Below are 22,910 nucleotides of genomic sequence, written 5' to 3' on the forward strand. Positions count from 1 at the left end.
TCTGAAAGCCGATAACCGATAATTCCTTATGTCTGAAAGCCAATAACCGATAACTCTTTATATCTGAAAGCCGATAACCGATAACTCTTTATATTTGAAAGCCGATAACCGATAATTCTTTATATTTGAAAACCGAAAACTGATAATTCCTTATGTTTGAAAGCCGATAACTGATAATTCTTTATATCTGAAAGCTGATAACCAATAATTCCTTATGTCTGAAAGCCGATAACCGATAACTCTTTATATCTGAAAGCCGATAACCGATAACTCTTTATATCTGAAAGCCGATAACCGATAACTCTTTATATCTGAAAGCCGATAACCGATAATTCTTTATATTTGAAAGCCAATAACCGATAATTCTTTATATTTGAAAGCCGATAATTCTTTATATTTGAAAGCCGATAACTGATCATTCTTTATATTTGAAAGCCGATAACCGATAACTCTTTATATCTGAAAGCCGATAACCGATAATTCTTTATATTTGAAAGCCGATAACCGATAATTCTTTATATTTGTAAGCCGATAACTGATAATTCCTTATATTTGAAAGCCGATAACTGATAATTCTTTATATTTGAAAGCCGATAACTGATAATTCCTTATATTTGAAAGCCCATACCCGATAATTCTTTATATTTGAAAGCCGATAACTGATAATTCCCTATGTTTGAAAGCCGATACCCCATAATTCTTTATATTTGAAAGCCGATAACTGATAATTCCTTATATTTGAAAGCCGATACCCGATAATTCTTTATATTTGAAAGCCGATAACGACAATTCCTTATGTTTGAAAGCCGATACCCGATAATTCTTTATATTTGAAAGCCGATAACTGATAATTCCTTATATTTGAAAGCCGATACCTGATAATTCTTTATATATGAAAGCCGATAACTGATAATTCCTTATGTTTGAAAGCCGATACCCGATAATTCTTTATATTTGAAAGCCGATAACTGATAATTCCTTATGTTTGAAAGCCGATACCCGATAATTCTTTATATTTGAAAGCCGATAACTGATAATTCCTTATATTTGAAAGCTGATACCCGATAATTCTTTATATTTGAAAGCCGATAACTGATAATTCCTTATGTTTGAAAGCCGCTACCCGATAATTCTTTATATTTGAAAGCCGATAACTGATAATTCCTTATATTTGAAAGCCGATACCCGATAATTCTTTATATTTGAAAGCCGATAACCGATAATTCTTTATATTTGAAAGCTGATAACCGATAATTCCTTATGTTTGAAAGCCGATAACCGATAACTCTTTATATCTGAAAGCCGATAACCGATAATTCCTTATGTTTGAAATCCGATACCCGATAATTCTTTATATTTGAAAGCCGATAACGACAATTCTTTGAAAGCCGATAACCGATATATTGGCTTATAAATCTAAATCCAAAGTTTTATATAATTTTTAAGAGCCTGATTACAAAAACAAGCCTCACCAGTTAAATCCACGTCTCAAACACACAATTATAATGATGTTCTCATTATAATTTTATGTAGCCGATATGACAGACTTGCGCTGAACTGTATTTTTTCTGTTTTGGAGTGATTCCAATAATATTTCAAGCAATTCGAAACCATCATGGCGAACAGTGCGCATCTGAAATAATCCTTTATTTATTGGCTTTAATATATCGGCCATAACTATAACATCAAAAATGATCATATATCGTCCGATTACCGATATGGTGGCCGATATATCGTGCATCACTAACTTTACTATCATCACAGTTTTTATTCTGATTTTCAACTGGACTTTAGTTTTATATTATCCGTTTTCACTTTGTTTCAATTAAAAAAAATTGTGATTTTTGTGATTTTTTAATTTATTTTTTTATCTATATAGTTTTTATTATTTAAGTTTTAGTACTTCAACTTAAATGAAAAGGAGAATGTTTTAATAAAATATCTATATAGTTTTTATTATTTTAAATTAGGTTAGTTTTCACATTCATTTTTACGTTTTAGCGATTTTGTTGTGTGTTTTTGTCATGAAAATATGTCTATATAGTTTATATTAATTTTAATTTCATTTTAGTTCAATTTAAACAAAAATTAGAATTTTGAAGCAAATGTCTATATAGTTTTTATTATTTTTGTTTAAGTTTTAGTACTTAATCTTAAAAAACTAAGATTTATCTTAATTTATTCTATTTCAGTCGACCTTTATTATATTATTATTTAAAAAAGTATAATTTTTTTAATGGTTTTAGTTAACGATAATAACCCTGGTTCAGTATATGCTAAGCATTTACGATGTGTTGTTTTACATCAGGCCCTGACGGCTGAGATCGTCAAGACCATACGTGACATCATCGCTCTGAATCCACTGTACAGGTAAGAGAGGTGAAAGACGCCGTTTAACTCATCTTTCCCTCGGGAAATCATTTTGACCCGGAAATCATTTTTAAATGCACTTGAACCACGAATACACACTTTTTTTTTTATGGATTCGAGGAGTTTTGTGTTTGAAATTTAAAAAAGTAACAAATCCTTCCCTTTTGAGTCAATTTGACCCCCTTAGGAATGAATGGAATGCGAGGAATGCTTCAGTACACATAGAAAAACCTAAAAATGCTCAAAATTCAAACTAAAAATACTAAAACTTTGCCAAAAAAATTATTTTATAATGTCTACATGTGTATCTGAACGCATACTGAGGAGAACTGACTTTAGGACCCAGCGGAACAGCTCATCTGCTCCATATATAGAGCTATAAGCCCATCTAGAGTCATGAAATATCATGTTATATTATTAGTTTTCCACAAGAGGTCGGCAAACACTCCCAATATAAGATATTTTGAGCTGAATTAAAAGGTTTATACATGAAATTGTGAGTTATTTTGAATTTAAGTTGAAAGAATGTGAGGAATGTGCTTAAATCACTATTTATTTATTGATCAAGTCTAGAAATTTAAAGGTAAATAAAATAAAAAATAACAAAAACATCTTCAAAAAGATTGCATTTAGAAAAAATATTATCAAAATAAAAAGAAATGTTGCTTTTTTGGACAAAAAAAAAAGTATAATTTTAGGGCTTCGGGGTCATTTTGACCCGGCGAGGGAAAGATGTGTTACGAAACGCGAGTGAAGGATGAAGGTTAAAACCACATGCTGTGGGATATCAGTGTGTTTATCTGTGTGTGTGTGTGTTTGCTAGAGAGTCTGTTCTCCAGATGATGCAGGCTGGGCAGAGAGTAGTGGATAACCCGATCTACCTGAGCGACATGGGGGCGGCACTGACCGGGGCCGATTCGCACGAGCTACAGGACGTCCTGGAGGAAACAAACGTACGTTTACCACCCACAAAACCCAGTCTCAGAACGTCAATGTGTGTCTAACAGAAGAACTGTCGTTACAGATTCCCAAACGACTCTACAAAGCACTCTCTCTGCTGAAGAAGGAGTACGAACTGAGTAAACTACAGCAGCGTCTCGGGAGAGAGGTGAGGACGCGTTCGTGAGTACGGTTCGGAATCGGAAATATCGAAATACTCGAGGTCAGGAATCGGATACTTGTTATAAAATTTAAATTTCGATTCCTCTTATCGATTCCTTTGTGAGCATTTCAATATGACTTTAAACCATTCAAGCGCAAGTGTAACTCTAATGGCCAGCTCTTAAAGTGACAGCACTAATATTCCTGCTCCCGTCTCTATAATAACTCTAATCAAAACACAGAAGACAAAGAGAAAATTCACTCGTTCATGACTGAATAACTATATCTAATGTATATTTAATTTATAAAGTCCAGTGTTATTGTACATTTGATTACAGTTTCTGAACCTGAAAATCTTAAAACACTGTTTATTTCAATTGTATCTTTGTTCAGTTGGGTTATTCAGTTTTTTTATTTGTTCTTGTTTAATGACTGAGTGTTTGCTTGTCTTTAATAATGCTGGAAGTTTATATTAGTTCGGCTAGGTGTTCTTCTATGGTGTTTTTAAATCTCAGGCAAACGCTCCTTGTGTAAGTGTTCTTTAGCTGATGATTTCTGTTCATGATATTCAACTACAATGAAATGTTTAGCAATAAGAGTAAATGTGAATTATATGTGACCCTGGATCACAAAACCAGTCGCACGGGTATATTTGTGGTAATAGCCAACAATACATTGTGTGGGTCAAAATTTTTGATTTTTCTTTTATGGCAAAAATCATTAAGTACCGGTATTAATATTAAGTAAAGATATTTAGTAAATTTCCTACCGTAAATATATTAAACATTTATATTTGTGAGTGGATGCAGCACAATCGCCAACATAAATGCACAACTTTAAAGGCGATTTTCTCAATGTTTAGATTTTTTTGCACCCTCAGATTCCAGATTTTTAAATAGTTGCATCTCGGTCAAATATTGTCCTATCATAACAAACCATACATCAATGGAAAGCTTATGTATTCAGCTTTCGGATTATGTATAAATCTCAATTTAAAAAAATTGACCCATGTGACTGGTTTTGTGGTCCAGGCTCACATTTCTGTTTTTAGTTTTTACCTTATTGGAATCGATAAAATTGAAACGATACCCGACCCAATTTGTGACACGCTGTTGCTTATTCATCGGGGTTCCCCGTGGCTTTACGCTGTTGGTTCTGGTGCTCAGGTGGAGGAGAAGATCAAGCAGACGCACAGGAAGTACCTCCTCCAGGAGCAGCTGAAGATCATTAAGAAGGAGCTCGGCCTGGAGAAAGAGGACAAAGACGCCATTGAGGAGAAGTTCAGGGAGAGGTTGAAGGACCGTACCGTACCTCAGCACATCATGGAGGTTATCAACGAGGAGCTGAACAAACTGGGGCTGTTAGATAACCACTCCTCAGAGTTCAAGTAAGGACTTCTTCATTGTTATAAACAAATGTAGTCTATGAATACTAAACTGTTTCTTCTTAAAGGAGTAATTCACTTCAGAATTCAAATTTCCTGATAATTTATTCTCCCGCACATCATCCAAGATGTTCATGTCTTTCTTTCTTCAGTCGAAAAGAAATGAAGGTTTTTGAGGAAAACATTCCAGGATTTCCTCCATATAGTGACTTCAATGGGGTCCAACGGGTCGAAGGTCCAGATGTGAGTTTCAGTGCAGCTTCAAAGTCTCGACACGATCCCAGCCGAGGAATAAGAGTCTGATCTAGACAAAACAGCGGCCATTTATAACAAAATAAACATTTATATACTTTTAACCACAAATGCTCATCTTGCACTAGCTGTGATGCGTCACACATTACGTAATCACGTTGAAAGGTCAAGCGGGACGTAGGCGGAAGTACCGACTTAGTGTTTATAAAGCGAACGTGCAAAGACTAAGTCAAACGCCCTTTACAAAAAGAATAAAAATTAAAAGGTAAAACAACGATGTCGGACGATTTTGAAGTTGGAGGAGAAAATAAGATTGAGTTTTTCGCCCTACTCTACATTTCTGAACCGAAACACGCGTGATTACGTAATGTGTGGCGCATCGCAGCTAATGTAAGACGAGCATTTGTGGATATAAAGTATATAAATGTTTATGTTTGTTTTTTTTATAAAATGTCCGCTGGTTTGTCTAGATCAGACTCTTATTCCTCGGCTGGATCGTGTCGAGACTTTGAAGCTGCACTGAAACTCACTTCTGGACCTTCGACCCGTTGGACCCCATTGAAGTCACTATATGGAGGAAATCCTGGAATGTCTTCCTCAAAAACCTTCATTTCTTTTCGACTGAAGAAAGAAAGACATGAACATCTTGGATGATGTGGGGGAGAATAAATTATCAGGAAATTTGAATTCTGAAGTGAACGAATCCTATAATATCCATTAAAATGCCCAAGAAGCTGAAAACCCAACTAAAACCAGCTTAAGATGGTTGTACATGGAGTTTGACCTCCATAAAAAGGTATTTTGCTCATTCAAACTTTGATCCTTAAAATCCCCAGCGTCACCCGTAACTACTTAGATTGGCTGACCTCCATGCCGTGGGGAACCAACAGTGTGGAGAACCTGGAGTTGGTCCGAGCCAAAGAGGTGTTGGAAGAGGACCACTACGGAATGGATGACGTCAAGAAACGCATTCTGGTAAAGATCAAGCATAAGCGCCTCAATCTTTGTACATTTACAAATCCTATTAATAATGCTGGTGCTTGTTCATTCCTGCAGGAGTTCATAGCTGTGAGCCAGCTTAAAGGCAGCACACAGGGAAAGATCTTGTGTTTCTATGGACCTCCTGGAGTCGGCAAGACCAGTATCGCCCGCTCAATCGCCAGAGCGCTTAATCGCGAATACTTCCGCTTTAGCGTGGGAGGAATGACGGATGTGGCGGAGATTAAAGGCCACAGGTGAGTGATGCGTACCGGACATCTGTGAGGCCACGCCCACCAGCAGTGATGTCAAAGCAAGTCAAATCAATTAAAGTCAAGTCGATTCAAGTCGAGTTAAAGTCAAATCAATTCAAGGCAAATCAATTCAAGGCAAATCAATTCAAATCAAGTCAATTAAAGTCAAATAAATTAAAGTCAAATAAATTAAAGTCAAATCAATTCAAGTCAATTCAAGTCAAGTCAAGTCAAGTCAAGTCAATTCAAGTCAAGTCAAATCAATTCGTCAAGGCAAGTCAATTCAAGTCAATTCAAGTTGAATCAAGTCAAGTCAATTAAAGTCAAGTCGAATCAAGTCAAGTTAATTAAAGTCCCTGTAAAGGCAATTTAAAAAAAAAAATCTAAACACATTATAAATGTTAGAAATGTATTGATTAAACATATTACAAAGACTGTGAACTGTGAAGTACTGAATTGTTGAGTTAGACCGTTAAACAGTTTTTCACCATTGCTATTTTCCGGATTTTCTGGGCGGGGCTAAAACAGGGCTCGATGACGCACTGGAGCCCTTGAGCTCCTGGACACGCCCCTACTTGATGACGCTCTGAGGCCACTAAGGCTGGCCGCTCCTAACAATATTATAGAGCACATTCACATCAGTTTGCCGCTCATTCGCGAGTTACTGTCAGTACTATTATTAGTAACGGCCTACAGATTGCTAGCTAGCTATGCCTTTGTCACGGAAATGCGTAACGTTACTACCTGGATGCGATCACCGGATCAGTACAAAACAGATCGGTGTCCTTATTTACATTTCCGAAAAACGATTACATCAAGAAGAAGTGGATTAATTTTGTGAAGAGCCACCTTGATGGAGAGCTGAGGATCACCGCCAAAACCCGCCTCTGTAAGTGATCATTTTACACGGGATAGTTTTATAAACTTTCATCAGAGACAACTGGGATTCACTGATAATCCGCTGTTACTAGTGAATGGGGCCGAACCGACTATCTCCCGCCTCGGCCTTCATCCTCCAGTCGCGCCGACAACTGGTGCCATCATCGGCAGTGCGTGCCCACCGTGCGAGCATCTATTCCGGCTGTAGAGTTGAGTGTGGCGACGGCAGCTTTCCCGCGAGTGGGCGTGGCTTCAGCACAGCCAGCGGACACGCCCCCAGCGTTTGAGAGCAGAGAATACTGCTCATTTTTTCAAGATTTTGATAGCTTATTTTATGTACTTGCTGGCTTTTTTTATCCTTCAAATTTGGCTGGGTGACTAATAACACATTTTTCTGTGGTGTGACAAACTCAGAACACATAAGCCGCGTTTCCACCGCAGGAACTTTCCCCAGGAACTAGGAACTTTGGGCTGGTACTCCGTGTGTTTACACTGCAGGAACCAGGGTCTAAATGAAGTTCCGGGTAAAAATTCCCCCCCCAGAAAGTCCCTGCTGGCGAGGTAGTACTTTTTCAGAGTTCAGGAACTTTCGGGGTGGGACTTGTGCGCTGAACATGCTGATTGCTTATTTTACCTTGTTCTCTCTGCCAGATGGCGCGCGTTCGTCCCATCCATCTCACGGTCATGTCCGCTATAGCTGATAACAAACGTTGTCTACTTTTATATCTAGCATTACGAGCTTTCTGAAATGAATACGCTTTGGTATTAGTGTTCGTCTCTTTTCTGCCGTTTTGTTAATTACCTCGTTAGTAAACCAATAGATCGCACACAAAAGCAGTACAGCTTGAATCTCCTCAATACTTAAAACTCAAAACAAGTACGCGCAGACTGGGAGGAGCAGTCGCACGCAGTTCAACGTCACCAGACTAATCTTCCCGGTACTTTAGTCCACGGTGTAAACGCAGTGAGCAACCGTTCTGGGGCAAAAAAAGTTCCTATGAAAAAAGTTCCTGGGACAAATAGTTCCTGGTAATTGCGGTGGAAACGCGGCTATACTTAATTTTGACTTTACAGGGACTTTAAAGTCAAATCAATTCAAGGCAAATCAAGTCAAATCAATTCAAGTCAAATCAATTCAAGTCAAATCAATTCAAGTCAAATCAATTCAAGTCAAATCAATTCAAGTCAAATCAATTCAAGTCAAATCAATTCAAGTCAAAACAATTCAAGTCAATTCAAGTCAATTCAAATCAAGTCAAGTCAATTAAACTCAATTAAAGTAAAATCAAGTAAGATCACTTCAAGTCAAATAAATTCAAGTCAAGTCAAGTCAAGTCAAGTCAAGTCAAGTCAAGTCAAGTCAAGTCAAGTCAAGTCAAATCAATTCAATTCAAGTCAAATCAATTCAAGTCAAATCAATTCAAGTCAAATCAAGTCAAGTCAAATCAAGTCAATTCAAGTCAAATCAATTCAAGTCAATGCAAGTCAAGTCAATTAAACTCAATTAAAGTAAAATCAAGTAAGATCAATTCAAGTCAATTAAATTCAAGTCAAGTCACCAGCAAGCACAATGATAAACTTACTTGAATGCGACTCCACAGACTATAGACAGAGCAAATACAATAAACCTCACTGCTATATAAACAAAACAAATATACTTGAATGCGACTCCACATTATCTTACGGCGTTGGGGTAAAAACTATTCCTGAATCTACACTTCTTTTCAAGCTCTTAGTACGCGATTCTGTGTATGATTGTGTTTGTGCGTTGCAGGAGAACATATGTTGGTGCAATGCCAGGAAAGATCATCCAGTGCCTAAAGAAAACGAAGACTGAAAACCCATTGGTCCTTATTGATGAGGTATGAACAATAAACAGGGTTCGTACATAGTGCTTAAAGTGTTTTTGAAATTCAAGTCCTGGAAAAGGGCTTGAGTTATTGAAATACATTGTAATTTTATTGATAAAGCAATCTTTTCAAGCAATCAAAATTAACGCTGCAGCCCGTCTAAAGATAATATAGATCTAAAGACATTTCGCATGACTATGATATTGATATTGATGATATTGCTCATATTAATATCCAAGTATATGATCTTTCATTCTTCAGGTCAATCAAATATTAATGGAGAAAAATCAGTTTGAAAGAGGAAAGCGATATCTTTGTCATAGTTTCCTTTCAATGGTTAAAGTTTCCACAGTCATTGCATCTGCTGCACTTTATTCATACCATTTTGCTTTATTAGTTTATTTTTATTAATCTGTTTACTTTTTTTAGAATTTAAAAGATAATAAAGAAAGATATTGTTTGATAAGTGCGATCTCTGATTGTAGTCCTTGGAAAAAAACAAAAAAGTAGTGCTTGAAAAGTCATTGAAAGTCCTGGAATTGTATTTTACAGTTTCTGTACGAGCCCTGAATAAACCCAATCCTAACTTCTGTTCTTCTGTCGGTGCGTTGGAGTAACTTTGCTGTGTTCATCTCTGTGTTCATCTCTGTGTTCATCTCTGTGTTCATCTCTGTCTTCATCTGTGTTCATCGCTGTGTTCATCGCTGTGTTCATCGCTGTGTTCATCTCTGTGTTCATCTCTGTGTTCATCTGTGTGTTCATCTGTGTTCATCTCTGTGTTCATCTCTGTGTTCATCTCTGTGTTCATCTCTGTGTTCATCTCTGTGTTCATCTCTGTGTTCATCTGTGTGTTCATCTGTGTTCATCTCTGTGTTCATCTCTGTGTTCATCTCTGTGTTCATCTCTGTGTTCACCTGTGTGTTCATCGCTGTGTTCATCTCTGTGTTCATCTCTGTGTTCATCGCTGTGTTCATCGCTGTGTTCATCTCTGTGTTCATCTGTGTGTTCATCTGTGTTCATCTCTGTGTTCATCTCTGTGTTCATCTCTGTGTTCATCTGTGTGTTCATCGCTGTGTTCATCTCTGTGTTCATCTCTGTGTTCATCTCTGTGTTCATCTCTGTGTTCATCTCTGTGTTCATCGCTGTGTTCATCTCTGTGTTCATCTGTGTGTTCATCTGTGTTCATCTCTGTGTTCATCTCTGTGTTCATCTCTGTGTTCATCTCTGTGTTCATCGCTGTGTTCATCGCTGTGTTCATCTCTGTGTTCATCTCTGTGTTCATCTGTGTGTTCATCTGTGTTCATCGCTGTGTTCATCGCTGTGTTCATCTCTGTCTTCATCTCTGTGTTCATCTCTGTGTTCATCTCTGTGTTCATCTCTGTGTTCATCTCTGTGTTCATCGCTGTGTTCATCGCTGTGTTCATCTCTGTGTTCATCTCTGTGTTCATCGCTGTGTTCATCGGGCTGTGTTCATCGCTGTGTTCATCGCTGTGCTCATCGCTGTGTTCATCGCTGTGTTCATCTCTGTGTTCATCGCGGTGTTCATCTCTGTGTTCATCGCTGTGTTCATCTCTGTGTTCATCTCTGTGTTCATCGCTGTGTTCATCTCTGTGTTCATCTCTGTGTTCATCTTTGTGTTGATCGCTGTGTTCATCGCTGTGTTCATCTCTGTGTTCATCTCTGTGTTCATCTCTGTGTTCATCTCTGTGTTCATCTCTGTGTTCATCTCTGTGTTCATCTCTGTGTTCATCTCTGTGTTCATCTCTGTGTTCATCGCTGTGTTCATCTCTGTGTTCATCTGTGTTCATCTGTGTTCATCTGTGTTCATCTCTGTGTTCATCGCTGTGTTCATCATCTCTGTGTTCATCTCTGTGTTCATCTCTTTGTTCATCTCTGTTCATCTCTGTGTTCATCTCTGTGTTCATCGCTGTGTTCATCGCTGTGTTCATCTCTGTTCATCGCTGTGTTCATCGCTGTGTTCATCGCTGTGTTCATCTCTGTTCATCTCTGTGTTCATCTGTGTTCATCTGTGTTCATCTGTGTTCATCGCTGTGTTCATCTCTGTGTTCATCTCTGTGTTCATCTCTGTGTTCATCTCTTTGTTCATCTCTGTTCATCTCTGTGTTCATCTCTGTGTTCATCGCTGTGTTCATCGCTGTGTTCATCGCTGTGTTCATCTCTGTGTTCATCTCTGTGTTCATCTCTGTGTTCATCTCTTTGTTCATCTCTGTTCATCTCTGTGTTCATCTCTGTGTTCATCGCTGTGTTCATCGCTGTGTTCATCGCTGTGTTCATCTCTGTTCATCTCTGTGTTCATCGCTGTGTTCATCGCTGTGTTCATCGCTGTGTTCATCGCTGTGTTCATCGCTGTGTTCATCTCTGTGTTCATCTCTGTGTTCATCTCTGTGTTCATCTCTGTGTTCATCTCTGTGTTCATCTCTGTGTTCATCATCTCTGTGTTCATCATCTCTGTGTCCATCTCTGTGTTCATCTCTGTGTTCATCTCTGTGTTCTTTCATCTCTGTGTTCTGTTAATCTCTGTGTTCGTTCATCTCTGTGTTCGTTCATCTCTGTGTTCGTTCATCTCTGTGTTCATCATCTCTGTGTTCATCATCTCTGTGTTCATCATCTCTGTGTTCATCATCTCTGTGTTCATCTCTGTGTTCATCTCTGTGTTCTGTTCATCTCTGTGTTCTGTTCATCTCTGTGTTCATCGCTGTGTTCATCGCTGTGTTCATCGCTGTGTTCATCTCTGTGTTCATCTCTGTGTTCATCTCTGTGTTCATCTCTGTGTTCATCTCTTTGTTCATCTCTGTGTTCATCTCTGTGTTCATCGCTGTGTTCATCTCTGTGTTCATCGCTGTGTTCATCTCTGTGTTCAACTCTGTGTTCATCTCTGTGTTCATCTCTGTGTTCATCTCTGTGTTCATCTCTGTGTTCATCGCTGTGTTCATCGCTGTGTTCATCGCTGTGTTCATCTCTGTGTTCATCGCTGTGTTCATCGCTGTGTTCATCGCTGTGTTCATCTCTGTGTTCATCTCTGTGTTCATCTCTGTGTTCATCTCTGTGTTCATCTCTGTGTTCATCTCTGTGTTAATCTCTGTGTTCGTTCATCTCTGTGTTCATCATCTCTGTGTTCATCATCTCTGTGTTCATCTCTGTGTTCATCATCTCTGTGTTCATCATCTCTGTGTTCATCATCTCTGTGTTCATCATCTCTGTGTTCATCATCTCTGTGTTCATCTCTGTGTTCATCTCTGTGTCCATCTCTGTGTTCTGTTCATCTCTGTGTTCTGTTCATCTCTGTGTTCGTTCATCTCTGTGTTCGTTCATCTCTGTGTTCGTTCATCTCTGTGTTCGTTCATCTCTGTGTTCATCATCTCTGTGTTCATCATCTCTGTGTTCATCATCTCTGTGTTCATCATCTCTGTGTTCATCATCTCTGTGTTCATCATCTCTGTGTTCATCTCTGTGTTCTGTTCATCTCTGTGTTCTGTTCATCTCTGTGTTCTGTTCATCTCTGTGTTCATCGCTGTGTTCATCGCTGTGTTCATCGCTGTGTTCATCGCTGTGTTCATCGCTGTGTTCATCGCTGTGTTCATCGCTGTGTTCATCTCTGTGTTCATCTCTGTGTTCATCTCTGTGTTCATCTCTGGTTTCATCGCTGTGTTCATCGCTGTGTTCATCTCTGTGTTCATCTCTGTGCGGTGCAGGTTGATAAGATCGGTCGAGGGTACCAGGGTGACCCGTCTTCTGCGCTACTGGAGCTTTTAGATCCAGAACAGAACGCTAACTTTCTTGACCACTACCTGGATGTGCCTGTCGACCTGTCTAAGGTATGAACTCGCCAAAATACACATTTGTTGGAAGAATACTATGGTTTTATTTAGGGTTTGAAAGTAACACCCGCCAAATGCGTGTAAAAATCACCAGTGGCGGGAAACACTGTCGAATCACGAGCCAATTGGCGTGTTACTTATTATGTTTACACACTTTGCTGGGGAAGTTCGTGTCAGACAAATCTGCAGAGATTTAGAGCAAATTACTGAACATCATGATATATGAAATACAGTGTTGCGCAGAATCTGCTCATATCTGGCGCACTTGAACACACACGTCACTACACAACTAATAACGGCACGCTTGTTCATTTGCATTGAAGCAATAGTGAAGATTAAAAAGCATTTGATGAACAGAAAAGACATTGTTATTTTCCAACATCCTACATGTTCTTTGTCCTGTATTATTGATCTGTCCTCCTAAAACACATGTCTGGTGATGAGGATGAAAGAGGAAGAGGAGATGCTGGATGACCGGATTTTGTTTGAGCAAGAAATTAATGTATGAAACCCAAATTTTAAAATATATATATATATAAACTGTGACGTAGTTAATCTGGTTCATTTCTTTTTTGGCTAGTAGAAGTTCTGAATGACCGGTAACTTTAGTTAAAAATTTAGTAGCCAAATTGGCCAGTGAGTGAAAAAGTTAATTTCAAACGCTGGTTTTATTGTTCCTACATTAGTGTTTCCTTTGGTTTTCAGGTGCTTTTCATTTGTACGGCCAATGTTCTCGACACCATCCCCGAACCCTTACGAGACCGAATGGAAATGATCAACGTCTCAGGCTACGTTGCTCAGGAGAAACTGGCAATTGCGGAGGTACGTTCACTTGGTCTTTTTTCCTGAAAAGCATCAACACGTTTTTTTGTTGGGGGTGTTGGGGGGTCTGGCATAATGGGTAAAGCTTAAAGCCGCCAACTGGAAGTTTGCTGGTTCAAGAATGAAAGTTAACAAGCCATAACTCCTAAAGATGGTTGTGCACCGATTATACTTGGCTATTAGCTGATCAATCGGATTATAAAATGGTGGATCTTATTTTTACCTGGTAGACCACCTTAAACCAGCAACAAATTTGACAAAACCCAGTTAAAACCAGTATAAGATGATTGTACATGGGTTTTTCCTGGTCATTCGCTGCTTTAAATGCTTTATCAGTTGGACTACAAGCTGGTGGACCTGGTTTCGACATGGTAGACCACCTTAAACCAGCAACAGAGTTGATAAAACCCAGCTAAAACCAGTTGTACATAGTTTCTACCTGGTCATAATTGCACTAGATGATTAATCAGTTGGACTACAAGCTGGTTGACCTGGTTTCGTCATGGTAGACCACCTTAAACCAGCAACAAAGTTGACAAAACCCAGCTAAAACCAGTTGTACATAGTTTCTACCTGGTCATAATTGCACTAGATGGTTAATCAGTTGGACTACAAGCTGGTGGACCTGGTTTTGACATGGTAGACTATCTTAAACCAGCAACAAATTTGACAAAACCCAGCTAAAACCAGTTGTACATAGCTTCTACCTGGTCATAATTGCACTAGATGGTTAATCAGTTGGACTACAAACTGGTGGACCTGGTTTGGACATGCAACAAATTTGACAAAACCCAGCTAAAACCAGTTTAAGATGATTGTACATGGGTTTTACCTGGTCATTAGCTGCTTTAAATGGTTTACCAGTTGGACTACAAGCTGGTGGACCTGGTTTCGACATGGTAGACCACCTTAAACCAGCAATAAAAGTTGATAAAACCCAGCTAATACTCTCTTGATATAGCCAATGCATCAGGTTATGTTGCTGAGGAGAAACTGGCCATTTCTGAGGTAATCCCTGACGCTAGAAGTCACTTCCAAAGAGTTCGTTCCACTGGATGCATTGAAGTCTCCTGGTTGTTGTGCCCCGCAGAGATACCTGGTTCCCCAGCTGCGATCCCTGTGCGGGCTGGATGAGCAGAAGGCCAGGATCACGCCCGAGGCCCTGAGCGTGCTCATCAGACAGTACTGTCGGGAGAGCGGCGTCAGGAACCTGCAGAAGCAAGTGGAGAAGGTTCAGGAGATTCATTACTTACTCAGATTCAGGGTTAGTGTTTCTGAGCGACCCGCTGAGCTCTGGACCTTCACAGGTGTTCAGGAAAGTGGCGTTTCGGATCGTCAGCGGCGAGGGGTCGGAGGTCAGCGTCACTTCGGAAAACCTCCAGGATTTCGTGGGGAAGCCCATCTTCACTGTGGACCGGATGTATGACGTCACGCCGCCGGGAGTCGTCATGGGCCTGGCCTGGACCGCCATGGGTGAGCGCTCGGTTTACTCGTTTCCAGATTCGACTATGAATAGTTTAGTGCAGTTTTGGTTTTTCAAGGGATACTCCACCGTTTTTTCATATTAAACTGTTATTCCCTTAACTAAGACGAGTTGATACATACCTCTCTCATCTCAGTGCGTGCACTAAATCGTTCTGGCGCGCGGAGAAACTTTGTTAGCGCTTAGCTTAGCCCAGTTCATTCATTAGGATCCAAGCAGAGAAGCGACCAAACACCTCCACGTTTTCCCTATTTAAATACAGTTACACTAATAACTATAATGTATGGCGGAATAGCACCAATCTGCACCGAGTCTGAAATCAGGAGTGATGATATTACTGCGAAGAGTCGAAGTGCTCCCAAGTGCTATTCCGCCATACATTATAGTTATCCATTTTACACGCTTAGAAAAGCGCCACGTTTTATTTTGTGTCACCATTCTTGGTCGAGTTACACTTAGAGCTGTCGCGATAGTCAATATATCGACTTATCGCACGATATATGGAAATGACCGCGATCATTTTTGGTGCCGCGATATATTGCAACTGATAATTTGTTTTATTATTAAAAATAATAATTAGATTTATTTTTACATTACAATGAATGTCACCAACATTTTAGTTGATCGCGCTGCCTCTGTCATCTTGTCTGCACTCTGAGTCGGAGGCGGGGCTCAGGCAGCGTGTCCACACACACACACACACACACACACACACAGAGAGAGAGACCGTCAGGTAAAGAGAAGGCGTGAACCAAGTGTTCTGTTTCGTGACATCTACAGCGAGCCAGTTAGGAATAACGAGTCCAACATGGAATTGAGCCATGTGAGTGATTCTATTCAGAGTGAACACGGTGAAAGATATGAATAAAGATGTGAAAGATATGAATAAAAATGATGTTTATTCAGCCAGCTCACATACCTGTATTTACTTCCTTTTTTCGGTCGAAGTCCACAGTAGTCAATTGTCCAGTTTGCGGGGCGCGATCATTAGTTATCTTGGTTACCAATGATCGCGCGCGCGAACTCGACAATCGCCTACTGTGGACTTCGACCGAAAACAGGAAGTAAATACAGGTAGGCTATGTGAGCTGGCTGAATAAACATCATTTTTATTCATATCTTTCACATCTTTATTCATATCTTTCACTGTGTTCACTCTGAATAAAATCACTCACATGGCTGTTCACTTAAAATGACACATCAAGGATGTTAACAGGTTTAAAACTAGCCCCGTTTAAGTCAACAATGTGCAAATTTTAAAAAGAGGATAACACGGTGTAGGCAACACCGATTTTTGTCGTTGTTCTCTGTACTGACAGCACTCCAAATTTACCAAAAAAATGAGCTCAATGTTAAAATTCTTTTCAGGAAAAGTTCTCCTTTAAGCCCCACAACGTAAACATGTTGGTGTTCCTTTCTCGGAATCTGCCTAACAATTAAAAAACTAATCTGACAGCAGAAATGTCCTGTTGATGCATCTGTGCCTTTGTGTGAGACACTTTAAAAGTTTAAATTGACATATTACTTTGTTTTGATCTAGTTCTTTATACCTTGCACTTTTTTTGTTAACGAAAGTGTATTTATTTACTTGTTTTATTTATTTGTGATATATATTTTTTTCACATTTCACAATGTCTAAATATTGAATAGAATAAGAATAAAATGTTCTTTGAAACAGTGTACTTGCATTATTATGCTATTATATTGTCATTATGTAATCAGTGGCATAAAATGGTCTGAAAATTACAATAATATCGTTTATCGCAATTAATTTTGGTGCAATATATCGCACAACAAAAAGTAGATATCGTGACAGCTCTAGTTACACTACTCGTGTAACTGTATTTAAATAGGGAAAACGTGGAGGTGTTTGGTCGCTTCTCTGCTTGGATCCTAATGAATGAACTGTGCTAAGCTAAGCGCTAACAAAGTTTCTCGCGCGCCAGAGCGATTGAGCGCACGCACTGATATGAGAGAGGTATGCATCAACTCGTCTTAGTTAAGGGAATAACAGTTTAATATGAAAAAACGGTGGAGTATCCCTTTAAGGCTCTGTGATGTTGGCTAATGGTCACATGACATGCAGGTCTTGTTTAGTAAGTATGCTATTTTTATTTTAGAAGTATATAATTATTTTAATTTGACATTCGTGATTTCTTTTATTTTTTATTATGTATTTTTATGTACTTTTTATGATTTTGCTTTATTTTTATTCTCTTTTTAAAGCTATGTATTTTAATTTGACATTTTTATGATATAATTCATTCTTAGTTTTGCCTTAACTTGTTTATATTTTTACATTTTTGTTTTTATTTTAAATTATTTATTTTAATTTTACATTAGTTAAATATATATTCATTCTTAGTTTGTGCTTTGTTCTATTTTTCTATTTTATTATTTATTTATTGCAATGTTTAATTTTTATAATTTAATTTATGATTAATGGTGCTTTATTTTGATTTGATTTTAACTTAAAATTATTTATTTTACAATTCATCATTAAATTTTTAGTTAGTGCTTTATTTTAACAATTGATTTTATAATTTAATAACATTTTAGTTTTAGCTTTATTTTAATTAGTTTACATTTTACCATTATTTATTTTAAAAAATGTTACATTTTTAGTTAGTACTTTATCTTAATTTGTTTTATTGTAACAATTTATTTTTATAGTTTAATTAAACTTCAGTTGGTGCTTTTTGACATTTTAATACTATATTCAATTTTATGGTTTGTTTTTTAGTTGGCGCATAATTTTGACTTTTATTTGAACTATTTATTGTAATTTTTAATTTTATTAGTGTTTTATCTTAAAATAATTTTTTTTAATTGAAATTTTTATGAGCTAATTTTTAGCTAGTGCTTTATTTTGATTTGCTTTCATTTTTAAATTATTTGTAAAAAAAAAAAAAAATTTAATAAATTTTTAGTTAGTGCTTTATTTTGGTTTGCTGTATTTTTCCAATTACATTTTTAGTTAATGCTTTTTGACATTTTAATACTGTATTAAATTTTATGGTTTGTTTTTTAGTTGGCGCATAATTTTGACTTTTTTATTTGAACTATTTATTGTAATTTTTCATTTTTTATAATTTAAGTAATGTTTTATTAGTGTTTTATTTGTTTTTTTATCTTAAAATTATTATTATTTTTTGACATTTTCATGAGCTAATTTTTAGCTAGTGCTTTATTTTGATTTGCTTTCATTTGTAAATTATTTGTAAAAAAAAAAAAAATTTAATAAATTTTTAGTTAGTGCTTTATTTTTCCAATTACATTTTTAGTTCATGCTTTTTGACATTTTAATACTCTATATATATATATATTTACTGTTTATTGATTTAGTTAGCGCATTATTTTAGACCTTTTTATTATTATTTTCCCAGTTTATGTGATGATTAGCTTTTAAGCGTCCTCTCACAAGCGCTCGCTGTCCTCAGGCGGCTCGACGCTGTTCATCGAGACGTCTCTGCGGCGCGCGAGGGATCCGGTGGGCAAAGACGGGCCCCGAGACGGGTCGCTGGAGCTCACGGGGCAGCTGGGAGACGTCATGAAGGAGAGCGCTAAGATCGCCTACACCTTCGCTCGCTCGTTCCTCATGAAGCAGCAGCCGGAGAACCAGTTCCTGCTGGGATCCCACATACACCTGCACGTGCCGGAGGTGAAGATCGTGCTCTCCTTTATTTACACAGCGCAGTGTGTCAGAGCAGCTTTACACAGATAACAGGGAAATAATGCAACCGAGTGTGTTTCCAGAAGAGAATAGCGTCACGGTTCAGCTTAAGTCAGTTCAGTGATGCTTCATTTTTGTTGTAAAAAAGTTATTTAGTTCATTTATATAAATATACAGCCGCTCTGAAGTAAACTGTGATGTCATCGTCCGGCTCAGTTCAGTTCTCGTATAATGGTGTCAATGCAGGAGATCAATAATATTGTTGAATATTAAATTAAATGTTACATTTAATGTCCGCAACTGTGTCCGACAGTGGCGGTGTGTGTTTGGTCCAATCTCGTGGTGGTGTTCCTGTGCGTCCGACTCGTAAATACGATCTTTACGACACAGTGTGTGTGTGTGTTGTTGGTGTGTTCAGGGAGCGACTCCTAAAGACGGGCCGAGCGCGGGCGTCACGATCATCACGGCTCTGCTGTCTCTGGCTCTCGACGCCCCGGCCCGGCAGAACCTGGCCATGACCGGAGAGGTGTCTCTGACCGGGAAGATCCTGCCGGTGGGGGGCATCAAGGAGAAGACCATCGCTGTGAGTGTGTGTGTGTGTGTGTGTGTGTGTGTGTGTGTGACACTGCCGGTCGGGGGCATCAAGGAGAAGACCATCGCTGTGAGTGTGTGTGTGAGTGTGTGTGTGTGTGTGTGTGTGACACTGCCGGTCGGGGGCATCAAGGAGAAGACCATCGCTGTGAGTGTGTGTGTGTGTGTGTGTGTGTGTGTGTGTGTGTGTGTGTGACACTGCCGGTGGGGGGCATCAAGGAGAAGACCATCGCTGTGAGTGTGTGTGTGTGTGTGTGTGTGTGTGTGTGTGTGACACTGCCGGTCGGGGGCATCAAGGAGAAGACCATCGCTGTGAGTGTGTGTGTGAGTGTGTGTGTGTGTGTGTGTGTGACACTGCCGGTCGGGGGCATCAAGGAGAAGACCATCGCTGTGAGTGTGTGTGTGTGTGTGTGTGTGTGTGACACTGCCGGTGGGGGGCATCAAGGAGAAGACCATCGCTGTGAGTGTGTGTGTGTGTGTGTGTGACACTGCCGGTGGGGGGCATCAAGGAGAAGACCATCGCTGTGAGTGTGTGTGTGTGTGTGTGTGACACTGCCGGTGGGGGGCATCAAGGAGAAGACCATCGCTGTGTGTGTGTGTGTGTGTGTGACACTGCCGGTGGGGGGCATCAAGGAGAAGACCATCGCTGTGTGTGTGTGTGTGTGTGTGACACTGCCGGTGGGGGGCATCAAGGAGAAGACCATCGCTGTGAGTGTGTGTGTGTGTGTGTGTGTGTGTGACACTACCGGTGGGGGGCATCAAGGAGAAGACCATCGCTGTGAGTGTGTGTGCACGTGTGTGTGTGAGTTACTGGGGTGTGTGTCTGTGTGTGTGAGTTACTGGGGTGTGTGTCTGTGTCTGTGTCTGTGTGTCTGTGTGTGTGTGTGAGTTACTGGGGTGTGTGTCTGTGTGTGTGTGTGTGAGTTACTGGGGTGTGTGTGTGTCTGTGTGTGTGTGTGTGTGTGTGAGTTACTGGGGTGTGTGTCTGTGTCTGTGTGTGTGTGTGAGTTACTGGGGTGTGTGTGAGTGTGTTACTGGGGTGTGTGTGTGTGAGTTACTGGGGTGTGTGTGTGTGAGTTACAGGGGTGTGTGTGTGAGTTACTGGTGTGTGTGTGTGTGAGTTACTGGGGTGTGTGTGAGTGTGTTACTGGGGTGTGTGTGAGTGTGTTACTGGGGTGTGTGTGAGTGTGTTACTGGGGTGTGTGTGTGTGAGTTACTGGGGTGTGTGTGTGTGTGTGTGTGTGAGTTACTGGGGTTAACTGCCTTATAAGTAAATCACTTTTATTTGAGGATGTTCGATCACAATATCACACATCTCTATAGACAAGATATAAATTATTATTGTAATTAAGGATGATTGTGATGATGCATATATAGACTTAGAGATATATATATATACAGTAGTCAACATTTGAAGTGGATCAAAACCTTTCATCAAAGTTATACATATATTTTGAACAATACCCGTTCTCGTCTCAGAACAACTTAGAGGAACTCTTTTGATCCCCTTCAAATGTTGACTACTGAATCTATATATTCTAAATTGACACTATAGATGTTTATGTATACATGTACTCAGTGATGTGGTGTGTGTTGTCAGGCGAAGAGAGCGGGCGTCACCTGCATTATCCTGCCGGCCGAGAACAGGAAGGACTTCTCGGATCTGGCCGACTACATCACAGAGGGACTGGAAGTGCACTTCGTGGAGAACTACAGCCAGATCTTCCCACTCGTATTCTCGGGACACTGAGGCGACGCTTGTCTTCGTGAGGTCACACACACACACACACACGAGCAGGGCGAGTTATTCCCCATGAGAGACTGTTGCATCATGGGCCGCGGATCGTCATGATCCCTGAAGCGCTGGGGACTCTGTTGCTGCTACTCAGACTCTACTGAAGATTTTATACTCATCATAATCTCATGTCATATGTGTAAATAACTGCCTTAAACGTGGTACCTGGAATCATTTACAATAAATATATAAATTATGCAACAGCTTGTGTCTCGATTCGAATCATTTCTTCAAGGTCATTCAATTTTATCTACACATTTAGTGAATTCAGTCGTTTGAGGATATTTTTTTAGTGGTGTGTGAATTTATTAAAATTGATATTTTTTTTGTACCTTCATTACTAATATATTTAAATGGATGAAAAACAAGGTTTGTTAATTACAACTTCATAGTTTTGAAGTAGTGTCAGAATTTTATTTTTTTGTCAATTTCAACTTTTCGTCTTAAAAATATGACTTGGTCTCATAATTATGACAGTTGAAATTATAAGATAAAAATTTAATATTTAATAACACTGGTTAAAAAAAAAGTGCTTTTGTAAATCACAATTAAACACACCAAGTCATATGAGATAATTTATAATTATGACAGACATGGTCATATGAGTGTTGAAATTATAACATACTGTCATAATTATTCATTTTTATCTCATTACTTAGAACGTATAATTTTGATAGATTAAGCATGATTTTAACCAGTGTTATTCAATATTACAGTTAAAGTTGATATATTTTAATTGTACTAAATTGCAACTTCATTACAAATATATTTAAATGGTTGAAAAGGTTCGTTAAAAATGACAACTTTGCCATAACTTTGACTTAGTATGTCGGAATATAAACTTGTCAAATTCAACTTTTCCACTGTCAGAAACTAATGTCATAATTTTGACTTGGTATGTAATTATTTTCTAAAAATATATCAATTTTGAATGTAATATTGAATAAAGCTGGTTAAAAAAATCTTTTTTTTTAAATCAATTATCAAAACTACACTGTCATATGAGATAGAAAAGTTAAAATGATGACATGCCAAGTCATATTTGAGAAATGAATGTCATAAATGACTTATGTAATTAATTTCTCAAGTATGACTTTCATATCATAATTTTAACTTTTCTATCTCATGACAGTGTAGTTTTGATAGACAAGTTAAAATTATGACACAAGACATATTTGAGAAAATAATTACATACCAAGTCCAAAGTATGACATTCTTTTCTCAAATATGACTTAGCATGTCATAATTTTGAACTTTTCTATCAAAACTAGTCATATGATAGAAGTTAAAATTATGACATGCTGTCATATTTGAAAAATTAATAATTACATACCAAGTTAAAATTATGACATGCTAGGTCATATTTGAGAAATTAATAATTACATACCAAGTCAAAATTATGACAATTTCTCAAATATGACTTAGCATGTCACAATTTTGACTTGGTATGTAATTATTCATTTCTCAAATATGACTTAGCATGTCATAATTTTAACTTTTCTATCAAAACTAGTCATATGATAGAAGTTAAAATTATGACATCCTGTCATATTTGAGAAATTAATAATTACATACCAAGTCAAAATTATGACAATTTCTCAAATATGACTTACCATGTCATAATTTTGACTTGGTATGT

The 22,910-nt window shown here is 38.4% G+C and overlaps 1 protein-coding gene across 1 annotated transcript in view; it reads left to right on the plus strand.

Annotated features, from left to right (window-relative positions):
• The window catches only part of lonp1 (lon peptidase 1, mitochondrial), a 24,130-nt gene extending 2,904 nt beyond the window's left edge, over positions 1 to 21,226 (plus strand). The window contains exons 5-18 of the mRNA XM_056239094.1: positions 2,309 to 2,370; positions 3,194 to 3,323; positions 3,395 to 3,478; positions 4,638 to 4,858; positions 5,944 to 6,082; positions 6,164 to 6,342; positions 8,993 to 9,080; positions 12,782 to 12,904; positions 13,613 to 13,729; positions 14,820 to 14,960; positions 15,037 to 15,202; positions 18,653 to 18,873; positions 19,304 to 19,468; positions 21,077 to 21,226. Of these exons, the coding sequence (XP_056095069.1) occupies positions 2,309 to 2,370; positions 3,194 to 3,323; positions 3,395 to 3,478; positions 4,638 to 4,858; positions 5,944 to 6,082; positions 6,164 to 6,342; positions 8,993 to 9,080; positions 12,782 to 12,904; positions 13,613 to 13,729; positions 14,820 to 14,960; positions 15,037 to 15,202; positions 18,653 to 18,873; positions 19,304 to 19,468; positions 21,077 to 21,226 (1,986 nt within the window). The remainder of the gene's footprint in view (positions 1 to 2,308; positions 2,371 to 3,193; positions 3,324 to 3,394; positions 3,479 to 4,637; positions 4,859 to 5,943; positions 6,083 to 6,163; positions 6,343 to 8,992; positions 9,081 to 12,781; positions 12,905 to 13,612; positions 13,730 to 14,819; positions 14,961 to 15,036; positions 15,203 to 18,652; positions 18,874 to 19,303; positions 19,469 to 21,076) is intronic.
• Positions 21,227 to 22,910: the final 1,684 nt, after the last annotated feature.

The sequence above is a fragment of the Rhinichthys klamathensis genome, unplaced genomic scaffold (genome assembly GCF_029890125.1).
Source record: "Rhinichthys klamathensis goyatoka isolate OS25496 unplaced genomic scaffold, OSU_Roscu_1.1 h1tg000552l_1, whole genome shotgun sequence".
NCBI classification, from domain to species: domain Eukaryota; kingdom Metazoa; phylum Chordata; class Actinopteri; order Cypriniformes; family Leuciscidae; genus Rhinichthys; species Rhinichthys klamathensis.